The following is a 12,866-nucleotide window of genomic DNA, read 5'->3' as shown; positions in this document are numbered from 1 at the left end:
ACTACAAATCTATTGCCCCTCCACAGGACTTCTTGGTTGCATGCTGAGCGCAACACTAAAAGCCTTTCCTGATGTGTGTGTACAGAAGAAACAGTGTAAACAGCTCTACCAACGTTTAAAAAGAACAGAAAAAAAAGCTGCAATCAGTAAATGCTATTTGCAATGGGAGTTCTATCGAAAAGATACAAATGTCCAAATAATTTCAGTCAATTTTGCTGCCCAAAGAGATTTCAGGTGACTGATGATGAAAGAGGCAACATTAAGTGAAACAAAAAGCTGTCTCTGGCTTTACAATCTGGGATCCACCGAGAGAATGCAATGTATAAGCTTCCCTAGAAAAGATCAGAGAAGAGAAAGGCATGTGCTGGTAGTTTGTCTCAAAGTCCCTTTGTCAAGTTTTAAGACTTCCAAAATGCATTGAGTGTAAAGCGGGTATGATCCACATAGGTTATGGGCCAGTGCAAGCTTTATACTTCGTATTAAAAGAACACAGATAGGAGGAAAAAAAACACCAGCAAAACAAAAACAAAACTGTTTTGAGCAATGAGGCATGTCACTGACCTGCAAAAAAACAAGCAGAACTTGGTCTCTAGAAAAGAAAAGAAACAGATTTTTAGTACTCTGAACTATCCCTGCTCTGACCATGGGCCTACCTATCTTGCAAACAAGTAACTTCCATTTTCAAAATGTCTGTTCTTAAGAGAAGTGTCCAGCGCTAACAATGAAGCATTTCATTTATTCCAAATTAAACTGCAGTGTCCCAGGCTTTGAACAGCAGCAAGATATTAAAGAGTTCAAGAGTATTTCTTATTGTATTTAATAAATCTTAGTAATTCAATAAATATTAGTAGTAATTTAGCATTCCCACTATTGTACATGTGGCTCTCCAAGAACAATCAGAAAATCATCAGACAGGAGTGAAAACAGTGTATACAGTGGCACAGCCCAAATGCTTTATCTTCGCTGCCAGTGATCCTCATGTAGGCTGTAGTCACAAGGCATGCTATTTCCTCAAAGTATTTTCTACAACAAATCAGTTTCCCTTGTATTTTACACAGTTTAATATCGAGGCAAATTGCTTTATCAAGACCCCTATGGCTTTCAGGAGCTCAAAAGAACAAAGAAGAAAACATCGTGCATACTGAAGACAGCCAGAGATCATCTTGCCAAAGACTGCAGACTACACAGCCCCTCCTTCTTTTACCAGAGCTTCATTGATAAAGCAATTAAAGCTGGTTCTGAGACCCACAGACGGGAGATCTCCAAGAACAAACCAGATGCCTAAAATATCATTCGGACTATATGTCAGCAGTCACACAGCTCCAGGGACTTTCTAGTTCCCTTCCTTGTTTACACTCCAAGTTTCCCCCTGCCTCTGCAATATGGAGATTATGATGCCAACATTTTCCTAAATTGTACAAGACAATACCATGTAAGAAGCCCCAGAAATGCTATCTCGGATAGAAAACCTGAATTCTACTAGCAGTTTTATTAAAAATACTGATTCAATTCATATCAAGTGTCCTGCCATTCCCGCTAACCCTTTTCATGTCTCCACCTGAAAGACTAAGTGAAATTAAAAAAAAGTTTATACAAAACCAAAACAAAAAAGCTGATTTGCCCTCTTTGCACTGCATCAACTCAGCTAAACAAACAAGACAACTCCAAGAGTCCTAGTTTGGTAAGTAATCGAACTATGTAGCACTGGAATTTGAACAATGCTATAACAACAACAAAATCAGTAAAAAAACGGTGACATGACTCATACCCAGAATAGTTCCATGGATCAAAATTTATGACAAGTGTTGGAGGAACAGGACTGTGTTCAGCATTAAGCGACAGGGCCACATGAATTTCTGACAATGTACGTGATCAGCTATGTATTTAAATTTTCCTCAAACAACATGATTTGTCTTCCCTTAATTCCATTTGTGGTACTTCCATATGAGCTTTATGACCATTCTCAGAGGTTTTAGCTCTTCTTGGATTAAAAACAAAACAAAACAAACCCCAGAAAACATTTTACATAGAGGTAACTTCAAGTTATCTTGCAGCAATATCTAAATTAACAGAAAATTGGAAATAAAGTTACATTACACTGGAACCTTTAAACAAGCTTAACCCACAAACAAAAATAGTCCACAGAGGTATAACAAACAATTATCTTAATCATGATTAATCAAAACAATGAAAAAAGCAAAACTAGAATCCATTCTTTTGCTGTTTCTACTTCTGTGCCCTTGATTATGTTTAAAAAAAAAACAAAAGCAGCCTAATTTAAGACACTGGAATCATGTGGATTCCTGACATTAGAGCACAGAGCCAGTCTTCAACTAAATGCCCCCAAATATGAAAAAAAAAAAAAAACCACTAAAAAAGCCTTAGAAGGAGAGAAAGTAAGTTTATGATGCAGCTATGCAACAGCGTCCAAAACTAATACCATGAAGGCACTTTCATTATATGGCCCTGGGTTTTAATCTTCAAAGATTTTAAGATATTCCCCAAAGTATTATTCGGTAAGCTGAAGTTTTCCCTTGATTAAGGCCAGAGAGATTTGGAAAGAAACTCCAAAGCACATCTTTTGCAGATGAACTAGATACACTGCTCTAAGTTGTATCCATAGCTCTAAGTGCTTCCACATAAATCAGAACAAGATTCCTAAAGAAAAATAACTTGTATTAGTGTTTCATGATTAAAAAATTCAATGCCATGTTTTAAATTGAAACAACAAAACAGCTCAGGAAATTCAATTACATTACAAAGATGTCAATAGTACGTTGTCATTTCAAGATCCTGTATGACTGCAACAAGGAGCTGACTGCCATTAGAATCTTAATTTGTCTTCCTGGTCTGGATTAAATGAGCTATTATACTCTTAAGAGAACTTTTCAGTCAAAAGAAGTAAATTAAATTGCTAGTTATTTACAGCAAAACAATGAGGAAGTGGAAGAGAAACTTGCAGATATCAACTCCTAAAGGTCAGAAAATTAATGGTAAATATAGGAGGACAGTAATAAAAATAAAAGTGATCAGCTGTGTCTGGAACCTGATAGTTTCATTTACCAATGAGAATATGGAGCACTTTCATGACTATTATTACCACTTCCACATAAACTTAGTGAATTCTTGAGAAGAGAGGTATTAGTTCCAATCCAGAAGATAGGAAGACAATAAGTAACATTTCACAAAGCTGTAAGATAAGTCAAACAGCAGAACTGAGATCCAGAAAATTAAAGAGTTGGTTTCCCCAATTCCATATTCAGACCACGGCATCTTTTGCTAAGTACTGTACGCAGCAGGAAATGAGGGACAGAGAGAACTAGAGCAATACATAGAGAGACAAATAGAGTGACAGAGCATTCAGATTAACCCCTTATGAGAATTATTCTCATTTAGATAGGAAAGTAAAGGAATTTTCAATTCAAAATCCCAGTATCACATTAGAAGTCACATCAAGGTTCCTCAAGCTCAAAAGCCACAGCCAAGTGCCCCCTAGTGACATCATACACGCAAGAGAAATGTGGGAGCACCAACATTACAGAGTAGCAGAAGCAGCATTGGGTATCCACAAGATGAAGACAAAGTATTTTATGCATTCAAGGCTGCACTTAAGGCATGTGCACCTTATCCAAGTAATAAAGAAAAAGCAACTGGAAGCAAGAACATTTTAAAAAACGCAGTTCATATAATTTCCTGCTCACATGGAAGTAATCAAATAAGGTAACAAGCCAAAAAGCAAAAATTATCTATACAGAAGCTGAAGTCTTCACGCACAGATGTATCAGAACTAAAGAAGAGGTGGGAGACAAAGAAGATTTAGACTCTGAACAAAGAAACACAGCCAATTCTTGACACCCTTTCCCTTCTTGGCCTTGGACTGAGACTGTGGGAGAAATATAAAGGGAGGGGGGAGAGTGTTCAAAACACGGGTCAGAGACTCCTCTTGGCAATTCTGTGCTGCTCAAGGTGGAGAATTAGTGCTACATACCAGGAAGAGGGCAGCAGGAATCACACTGCTGGGACAGCCCAAAAGACCTCACTGAGAACGTTCAAAGTGGAGCTGTATGAGCACATAGATTAAGACGACTCTCTCCACACTCAGGCCTGGCACCTCATCATCCTGCGCACCTTCAACAAACAGTGTACAAAAACTGGAAACAACAAACAGTTACTAGACAACAATCCTAGTCAAGAGTTCTTAACAACCAATGTTAAATCCCGAGAGGCAGACGAGTTGGTCTCCTCTTGTTTTAAGCAATCCAATCAACGGGTCTTTCATTAAGCGACTACTGTTAATATTAATCCTCTTCCACACATCACCTCATTATTCACTTTTGCAAACCACAATTCTTTTGTCCTCACCTCACTAATATTTTGTTTCTATTACCCTTCTTGCTAGGTTAGTGCAGGGCTACTAACACAGAACACACAAGGTAACTATTAACGTGCGCTGTGCCCTTTATCAGCTCTCCAATAATACAAACTCAGTGGCGGCGGGGTGGGGGGGGGAGTACCTCAATGCTATTTGTATTAATAATACTAGTAGGTATTAACATCAACAATACCTTTGTAAGAGCCTTGAATTCAGTTAGCTTTTTAACCATGGCATAAAAGATACTGAAGTTACTTTCCAGAAGTTTCATAAAAAATTGACACAAAAAAAAAGGAGTAAGTATTCAAATCCCTAACTTCTGGCAAAGGGATACTGGCAGACAGTATCATTACTTGCCTTCTTTATAACTGGTTGTTATAGCTGCATAAAAGTCAAAAGTGCTGCACAGAAAATGGAAAAGTAGGAAACAACCAAACAAGAATCCAGAGGGTCAGTTATGACTCAGAAAAGGGCAAAAGAAAGAAAACTAAGAAAAAGCTGTCAGCAAAGTAAACATTCTGCGTAAACTCCCCAGCAACTAAAACTGAAAAGGCAAGTCCAGATATTTGGATCCAAATATATTCTTCATTCCAAGTATTAGAAAAAAATATAAATGTTAATGGACTGCGATACTCATTAACATCCACGCTGCCACAAATCAACAGATGAGTACAAGACACTTATTTGTAATGGACCAATTTAAAAAAGAAATATTTATCCACAGCAACACCAACTGTGGACTACAGAACTAGTAAGCAAGCTATACTGAAGAGTTATGAATGTCAGAAACTGCATTACGGCAGCCTTTCAGAATGCAAACAAGAATTTTAAATTTAGCAGGCAATTTCAGGTACTGTTGCCTACGTCACCCATGAGGCATTCAGATCTGCCGGGATTTAACCCCATAACACATTCTGAGAACTGACCCAACAACAAAATTAAACAGTCCAGCAATGGATTAGCAGTAAGTGTACATTACCAGCAGGTCATTCTTAGGTCCCATTTTAACATTCCCATTAGCAATTTGAAAGAGGATGGGAGTGGCAAAGGCAAAGAAGCCAGATGACATTTGCAGAGGACACCAAACTGGGTGGAGCAGTAAACAAGGACAAATATAGAAAAACACACTGAGTTTTTATATAAAGATCTAAGAACATTTCATATGGAGGAGAAAATGGAGCTGCACTGAGCACTCTTCCTGAACTTATTTATAAGGACTCTACATTCGTACAGCTGATCTTCCTGAGGACTAGCCTGCATGTAGGTAATAGCTATTCTTGAATTGATCTCTTACAACAGAACGATACCGTAAAAGCATGTATTGGGAAAAATTGTGTGTAACCATCTAAAACATGGCTTGAAAATGAAATACTGTTTTAGTGCAGGAATTGTGTTGCAAAAATTGCTTTCCACAGACAGTGGAAAGCACGGTACTAACACGATCAGAAATAATCTCAAAAAACTCAATGAACCCTACAGAAATTTACGTGTTGTCTGGAGAAATACTGTAGGTGAAAACAAAACTGTTTCTATAACTGCTAAATTAACTGGGTATGCTCCCTCGGAAGAAATCAAGTGTCATCGTCCTAGAGGCACAGATGAACGCATCTCATGCGAAATACTACTTACACAAGCAAGTGTTCTGCAACACACGATGAAAACCAGAAGGAGAGATAGAGAAGACAACGCTTACTTCACATTTTATTTGGCTAAGGCCGGAAAACAACAAAACCAGAAAATATTTATTATTTCAAAGCCGCAGCCCCGAAACCACATCCTGACCTTACCCAGACCGCGGGTGCGTGGAAGCCCCGGCCTGTTCCGTGGGAGCAGCAGGAGGGAAGGGGGCGATGGAGAGGGCAGCTCACGGCACCCAAGCTCGAATTTAAAAAATCCGGTTTTTAGGAGCGCTCAGGCGGGGCAGGCGCTGCGCGGGCGGGCGGCCGCGGAGCAAGGGCAGCTCCCCGGGACCCGGCAGCCACTTTCCTCGGAGGCCTCCCCTCCCTCCCGGCCCCCGCCACCGGCCCCGCCGGCCGGCCAGCGGGAGGCAAGCGCCCGGGGTTTCGCCCTCCGCCGGCTGCGGCCGGCTCGGGGCAGCGCGGCCCGCGGGGAGCGGGGCCCGCCGTCGCCGCGGCAGCCTCCGCGCTCCCTCCGCCGCAGGCCGCGGTCCCGGAGCTCCCGAACAAAGGCGCCGGCAGCGAGCCCCGGCCCCCTCCCCGGCCCCGCTCCGCCCGCCGCGGCCCGGCGGCCCCGCGCGGGCAGGTGCCCGCCACCTTCCGGGGCGCCGCCGCGGGGACGGCCGCGCCCGCCCGCCCGCCCGCCCGCCCGGGGGGCGGCAGCGGCGGCGCGGCCCTGGCCTGAAGCCGGGCCGAGCGCGTAGGCCCGGAGCCTACCTGGTGCGGAAGGGCCGGGGCCGGGCGGGCGGAGCGGGGCCGGGGCCAGGGCCGGGCCCGGAAGGAGCGGCCCCCAGTGCTCGGTCGTCGCCGCCGCCGCTCCGAGCTCCGGCCAGGCGACCCAGCCGAGCGCCGAGCCGGACCCGAAGAGCAGCGCCGAGAGCGGTACCAAGGCCCGAGCAGCCGAAGCTAGAACGCCTCCAGGCAGCGCCAGCCGAGCGCAGAGCTCTTCCACCGCCGCGCCGTGCCGTGCGGCGCTGCGCTCCGCGCGGCCGCCCGGGGGCGACGGAGGGCAGGCGAGACGAGTCGAGCGCGGAGGGCGGCGAGGGGTGGCGGTGGCTGCCGCTGCCGGGCCGGCCCCTACGGGTGCCCGGGGCTCCCCGGCGGGCAGGGCGGCTGCGGGGCCGGGAGCCGCGCTGTGCCAGGCACCCGGTCAAGGGAAAAATTACGGTGCGCCGGGCGGGCCCCGGCCCGCCCCCGCGAAGCCCCTGGCACGGCGGGTGTTCGCCGTCACCCCGCGACGGGGAGGCCTCTCGGGCGGGCAGCGCCCTGCTCCCTCTTTCGTGTAGACTGTTTTAATTAAGTCTCACCCTACAGCACGTTCTCCACGTCTCGTGTGTCTTTTTTTTTTTTTTTTTTTTCTTTTTCCCCTCAAGACTGACAGAGTGGAAAAAACATAATTAAAAACAGGCAAGAAAAGAGATATGGTATCAGTGAAACGCGTTTAGAGAGAAAAAGATACAGGTTATCAGATGAGAGGTAACTGAAAAGGTTCTTTTCCTGAAACAGCAGAGTTTTAGTATTTATTGCTCTGTATTGCTCTCCCACATCACAGGTGGCGAAGACACAAAATGCACATGTAGCCCCTTTGGAAGAGGGGCACCGCACAATGAGAAGCCCGAGGGAGACAACAGTACAAGTTGCTGTATATTCCTGCCTTGTCTATACTGCAGAAGTGAGAGCCTTGGGAGGGACTTGTTTTTTGGAAGGAAAATCTAAGCAAGCCAGGGTGCTTTGCACCAGTAAGTCAGAAAAGGGGAAAAGAGTCAAAAGGCCTGGGCAGGCGAAGTTTAGGGCTTGAGGTTTGCTGTAATACACAGGAATGGAGGGAGCAAAGGCAGCCTGCAGCATACTCTTCAAGGAGGTACTTTAAAGGAAAACTGAAAAGGGCTGGTGATGGGATTTTACAAGGAACTTGGTCAAGTAGTGAAAACTGCAATACTTGGAACAGCCAGTCACTGTCATCCTCCGTGGATGGTCAGGGTAGACCTTACTTTTCAAAGCTCTGACAATGCACAAATTTGTAAGTGTTCCAGAATGCAGCTGGCGAGATGAGGTGAAAAGTACAGAGGAGGCGGAAAGCAAAAAAGAAACATGAATCTCAAGTTGTCAAATTTAAATATTGTCTAAACCCGAGGGAAAAGAGAAAAGTCTAGACGGATCTTCTTGAAAGAAGTTGGTTAGGAGTACATGGGGCAAACTCATCTCTAGATGAGAAAGTTCCATTTTGCAGATGAACCAAAGGGTATTGACATCTGACTCAAGGAAGAACAGTAGTTTTGTTGAGTGGATTGGTCTCGTCTGGTGCAGCCTGATGCAGGTTTTGCCCAAACTGATAAGCAGTGAGATCAGTTTCGAAATTAAACTCTACCAAAGGTGACAGTGGCTGAAGGAAGACAAAACCCAGCAGCAAATGTGTTCCAGGAAAAGCCTCCACTTTGAGTTCGCTCTGGTCTCAGCACACGCCGAGAAGAGCTATTCATAGCATTAGTTGAGAAACTCCAGCTCGTTATTACATGACAGTGTTTGTACCTACACATGTCCAAGTCTCATTTGACCTTAGCGTCACCCATGCAGCTCGTTCAGGTCTAAAGATCAGTATTTTTAGCATAGTCTGTCAGATATGATTATGAGCCATCAGGCACCACGTACAGCAGCAACTCTTACCTTAAACATGCTTTGGTTTAGAAAACAATGCTTGTCTGCTTCTTCCTAGGTAAAAGGAGCAGGGTTTTTGCCACAGTGAGCAATAGTAGTTCCTACATGATACTTCATGGGAAGATATGTAAAGAAAGTAGAATTCTATCTCAGATTGTTGTATGTATTATGTAACAGTTCTCATCAAGGCTTATGAAAACATGCTGCTAACACATCATAAAGCATGCTTGGTTTTCTGTAAGATAGTAACTGCTTAATGCCATTGCAAACCTGACAGAACTATACCTAATCCTGCATCTCCATCCTACACGTAGGAACGTGTCCCACACTTTCTTATTCTTCAGTTGTGGGGAATGATCCAGGCTCATTTCCCCTAAAAGAATACAGACCTGCCGTGCCAGATGATTGCACTGCTACTTTAAGCAGCTACATTTTTGCAGCATTCTGCATTCCCTACCACTTTTGTTTCATTTACTGCCCAGTAAACAATAAAAATCTAAGAAACAAAATTTTCTCAGACTGCTGTCAAGAGATCCTTGGAAACACTTGCATCTTTTGGAAAGAGAACATTGCCAGGAAACTTTCTGGTCCTGTGCCAGCAACAACTGCGTGCATTAGTCATCTTTTTCCACCAAACAGGTAGATTGCCAGCAGTGGTAGAGCAGCCTTTCTGTACCTCAGTTCTGATATAAATGAAGAACTTTTGCAATCAGTTCAATTTTTTGTGACCCAGCCAGTCCTTGGCATTTCTTTTACAGCAGCCAACAAGATCAGTAGTTATGGACAGTTTCTGTTGTGGCAGACATACCTAGTGAGAACTAGACTGACATTCACTGTTAAGTAACTGACAAAGTCAACCATAGCTTAACATCTCCAGTCTGTTTGGGAAAGAAGAAATGTTCAACCCTTCTTGACCTTCTAGATATGTGCAAGCACTAGTGTGTAGCCAGCAAAAAGCCGGACTCCTCCCAGAACACAGCTGTCAGCTTTCAGAGGAATTGCTGGGTTTTGCAAGACGTGCAAAACTGCAAATAGTATTTAGCAAGAATTTATACCTGCAAACGAAAAGATAAATGTTTGCTTTGCTGCTCATGAATTCAGAGTAGACATAAGTCCACGTGGAAGTTTAATTTATGTGAAATACTGTTTAAAAATCAATCCTAAATGTTTTCAGTTACAAAGTGGCATAGAATTATTGCTTTGTGTAACAGTGCGAGGCTTACAGATTTTTCATAATTATCAAAGACAATTTCCCAAGTTTCTCCACTGATCTCACATTAGTCATTGTTCTCTAAATCAGATGAAAGGGGAGTCTATAAGCATCACAACAGTAAAAATTTAGCAATTAAATTGCATCTCTGGAGAGATCGGGAGAAATTCAGAATACTGCCTGAAATGAAGAGAGTAAAATTTCTCCTCATCTCACATCTGCTTAGTCCTTTCAAACTTAAAAAGAGGAAGTGGCATATTTCTTGTGTATATCTTCCCAGATGAACCATTAGAAGCCTTCCCTCTGTCACAACATTAGCTAAAATGAGTAAGTAAAAGCTCCTGACGAATACGACAGGCTTCTGAGTCCATTGATTCCATTTGCTCATACTCTTCTTCCGGTTGTTCCATGTGTCCTGTGGCTGGGGAAGACCACACATCCAGCCCGTGTTTCAGGGAGATGTTATGGAGCACACAGCAGGCCAGAATGATGTGGCTGGATTTCTCTGGAGAATACTGCAGGGTGCCTTTGGACCCATCCAGGCAGCGGAAACGCGACCGAATGGTTCTGAACGTCCGCTCAATGACATTGTGAGTGGCAGAATGCGCCATGTTATAACGATATTCTGCAGGTGTCTCGGGGATATGCAGAGGGGTCATCAACCACGTGCGGAGAAAGAAGGAGCTGTCACCTGTTAGCAGTGAAAAGGAGGAGGACAGGTTACATACCTACAGTTAACCACAGATTGCAGCTCTTCACCTTCGGTTTTCTGGTACTGCAGATACAGAATAACTTATTTCTATGGCTAAAACAGAAGGCATGAGAAAACACGTAATGCAAGTTTACAAATGTGACAAACAACAAAATAAAGACATTCTGTTTCACCCAGGGAAATCCTGGAAGAACATGGAGGCGTTTTAAGAGAATTCATTTACTACATAATACAATGAAAGACAGCTGGACTAGAACCCTACATAGGATTAAAAATTGCATAATTCAGCTTAGAAAGGTGTAGGATACTGAAAACAAGGTCTTAACAGAATTAATGTAAGCTCATATATACAATAACTAGAGTGCATGAAACACAGATGGGAAGTTTCTGTTCTAGACTTCTGAGAGAAGGATCGTCCAAACTGAATTGCAACGCTCAAGGAATCTGCAGGAAAGCAATCAGCAGTAAATGTATCACTTGCGCCCAGAGGCTCTAGACTTAAAGAGGAGCGAACATATAATAGACCTTCCACAGGAAACAACGATGAAAAATTGACTTACCAAGTAGCCAGCCGTCTTTATGTAGCTCGGTTTCAAATTGGCTTGTAAGGGCTGCTTGCTGTAACACCGTGCAGTCGGGTAGGCTGCCTGGCCAGTGCGTTTCTGCGCTCAGGAGGACTCCTCTGGCATCACACACCATCAGGCAGTTCAGAGAATGGAGACCCTTTCGGTTCACGTAGGACAGGTCCTCAGCATTTGGCGCTTTGATTGCCACATGGGTGCAGTCAACCACCCCCAGCACTCCCGGCATGCCTGCCAGCCCATAAAAGTCATCCTTCAGGCTCTGAACGGTAGCTTCATCCTCAGGAAAGTGAATAAACTGTGATGCTCTTTCCACCAATGCCTCGGTTACATTGGCAACGCAGCGGCTCATGGAGGCTTGACTGATGCCAATAGCATCCCCCATGCGAGTCTGGAAGGAGCCGGAGGTATAGAAACCCAGTGCAGCAAGTATCTGCGTCTCCGGACTGATGGCCCTGGACCGCTGCGTAGGGCGAGAGAGACTGGCTCCCAGGAGATCCACCAGGTAGTAAATGAACTGTCGGGGAAAGCCGTACGTGGATACTAGATACTCATCCGTGACATCCTCCAGCTTGAAGCGATCCAAAGTCCTGTGTCCGCGGCCATAGAGCAGGAGGTCGCAGTCAAGAACTGCAATGGGTACGGCCATGGCTAATGGCCGGGGGCGTCCTCTGGGGCTCCTCCGTTACAGAGCTTCCCCCAGAGCCTTCACCTGCATAAACCAAATGGGAAGGAGACTCAGGATGGTTTTTACCGGGCAGCCTTTCGGACTCCGTTACCATTCAGGTTATGCAACAAATCCTTTTACTTCTTTGCATCTGCTTTTAAAAGCACGGGGGTCGAAGCAGGGGGGCTCACTGCGGAGCTGACGCCTCTCCAGCCCCGCCGGGGCGGGAGGGGGCCTGGCGCTGACAGGAATTTACTTCCCGTGACGGGGAGGGGGCTGGTGCCCCACAGCAGGCCGCTTCCCGCGCTTGCGAACCATCCCCGGTCACCGCCGACCGGGCCGCGTTCACAGCCCGACCGGCAGAGACGCGAACCGCCGGCAGCCGCGGGTGCCCCCCCCCCCACGCCGCGCTGCCGTGGGGCGGGCGGCACAGCCCGCCGGGCCCTGCCCTTGCCGGGCGCCCCTGCGCGCTGAGGGGCAGCGGAGCGACCCCGCCGGCCCCCCCCCGACCCCCGACCCCCGACCCCGCCGGGCGCCGACCCGGCCCTTACCGGTCTGCGGCCGCTTCCAGCCGCTCCCCCGCCCCCGAGGAGCCCGCGGCCGCCGCCCCGCCGAGGCCCCCACGTTCGCCGCGGCAGATTCGCCACAGCAAGGGGCTCCCGGCGGGAGCGGCGGCGGGCGCTGCCCCTCTCGCCTCGGCCCCGGCTCTCTACGCTGCCGGCCCGGGGCGGCGCGGGTGGGCGGGGAGCGGCGGCGGCGGCTCCGCGTGGAAAGTGCCGCCGCGGACACCCAGGCACCTCCCTCCTTCCCTCCCCCCGCCCGCAGCGGATGAAAACAAACAGCGGCGGCGATGGCGGCGGCGCGGCGCAGGCCGCGGCTCTGAGGGCAGCGGCAGCCCGACCCCCGCCGCCGGCCCCGCACCCCCACCGGCGCTGACACCCGCGGCGGAGCCGGTCGGCTGCGAGACCCCCGCCGGCCCGAGGAGGAGGCGGA

General features: G+C 46.7%; 2 protein-coding genes across 5 annotated transcripts in view; both read right to left on the bottom strand.

The window, feature by feature from the left end:
* Positions 1 to 6,268, bottom strand: part of AMBRA1 (autophagy and beclin 1 regulator 1) — a 137,260-nt gene extending 130,992 nt beyond the window's left edge. For 3 of the 4 annotated variants that reach the window (XM_075712464.1, XM_075712466.1, XM_075712467.1), the window contains exon 1: positions 3,989 to 4,007. The gene's annotated coding sequence lies outside the window, so the exon portion shown is untranslated. Of the gene's footprint in view, positions 1 to 3,988; positions 4,008 to 6,159 lie in introns of those variants that run through there. The other variant, XM_075712465.1, reaches the window with a different exon arrangement.
* A 3,529-nt stretch (positions 6,269 to 9,797) lies between these two features.
* On the bottom strand, positions 9,798 to 11,968 carry HARBI1 (harbinger transposase derived 1). The gene is made up of 2 exons (XM_009481887.2): positions 11,186 to 11,968; positions 9,798 to 10,604 (listed from the first exon to the last, which is right to left on the bottom strand). The coding sequence occupies exons 1-2, from the start codon at positions 11,853 to 11,855 to the stop codon at positions 10,228 to 10,230; spliced, it is 1,047 nt and encodes a 348-aa protein (XP_009480162.1). The 5' UTR covers positions 11,856 to 11,968; the 3' UTR covers positions 9,798 to 10,227.
* Between the last annotated feature and the right edge of the window lie 898 nt (positions 11,969 to 12,866).

This window comes from Pelecanus crispus, chromosome 6, assembly GCF_030463565.1.
Source record: "Pelecanus crispus isolate bPelCri1 chromosome 6, bPelCri1.pri, whole genome shotgun sequence".
Lineage (NCBI taxonomy): Eukaryota > Metazoa > Chordata > Aves > Pelecaniformes > Pelecanidae > Pelecanus > Pelecanus crispus.
This window is presented reverse-complemented; position numbering and strand designations above follow the sequence as displayed.

Bases quoted from the DNA above. Each gene is read 5' to 3' on its own strand.
- HARBI1 (XM_009481887.2), bottom strand. From the start codon at position 11,855: ATGGCCGTACCCATTGCAGTTCTTGACTGCGACCTCCTGCTCTATGGC. The intron at 10,605-11,185 runs GTAAGTCAATTT...CACTGCTAACAG, and splicing joins TAAAGACGGCTGGCTACTTG to GTGACAGCTCCTTCTTTCTC.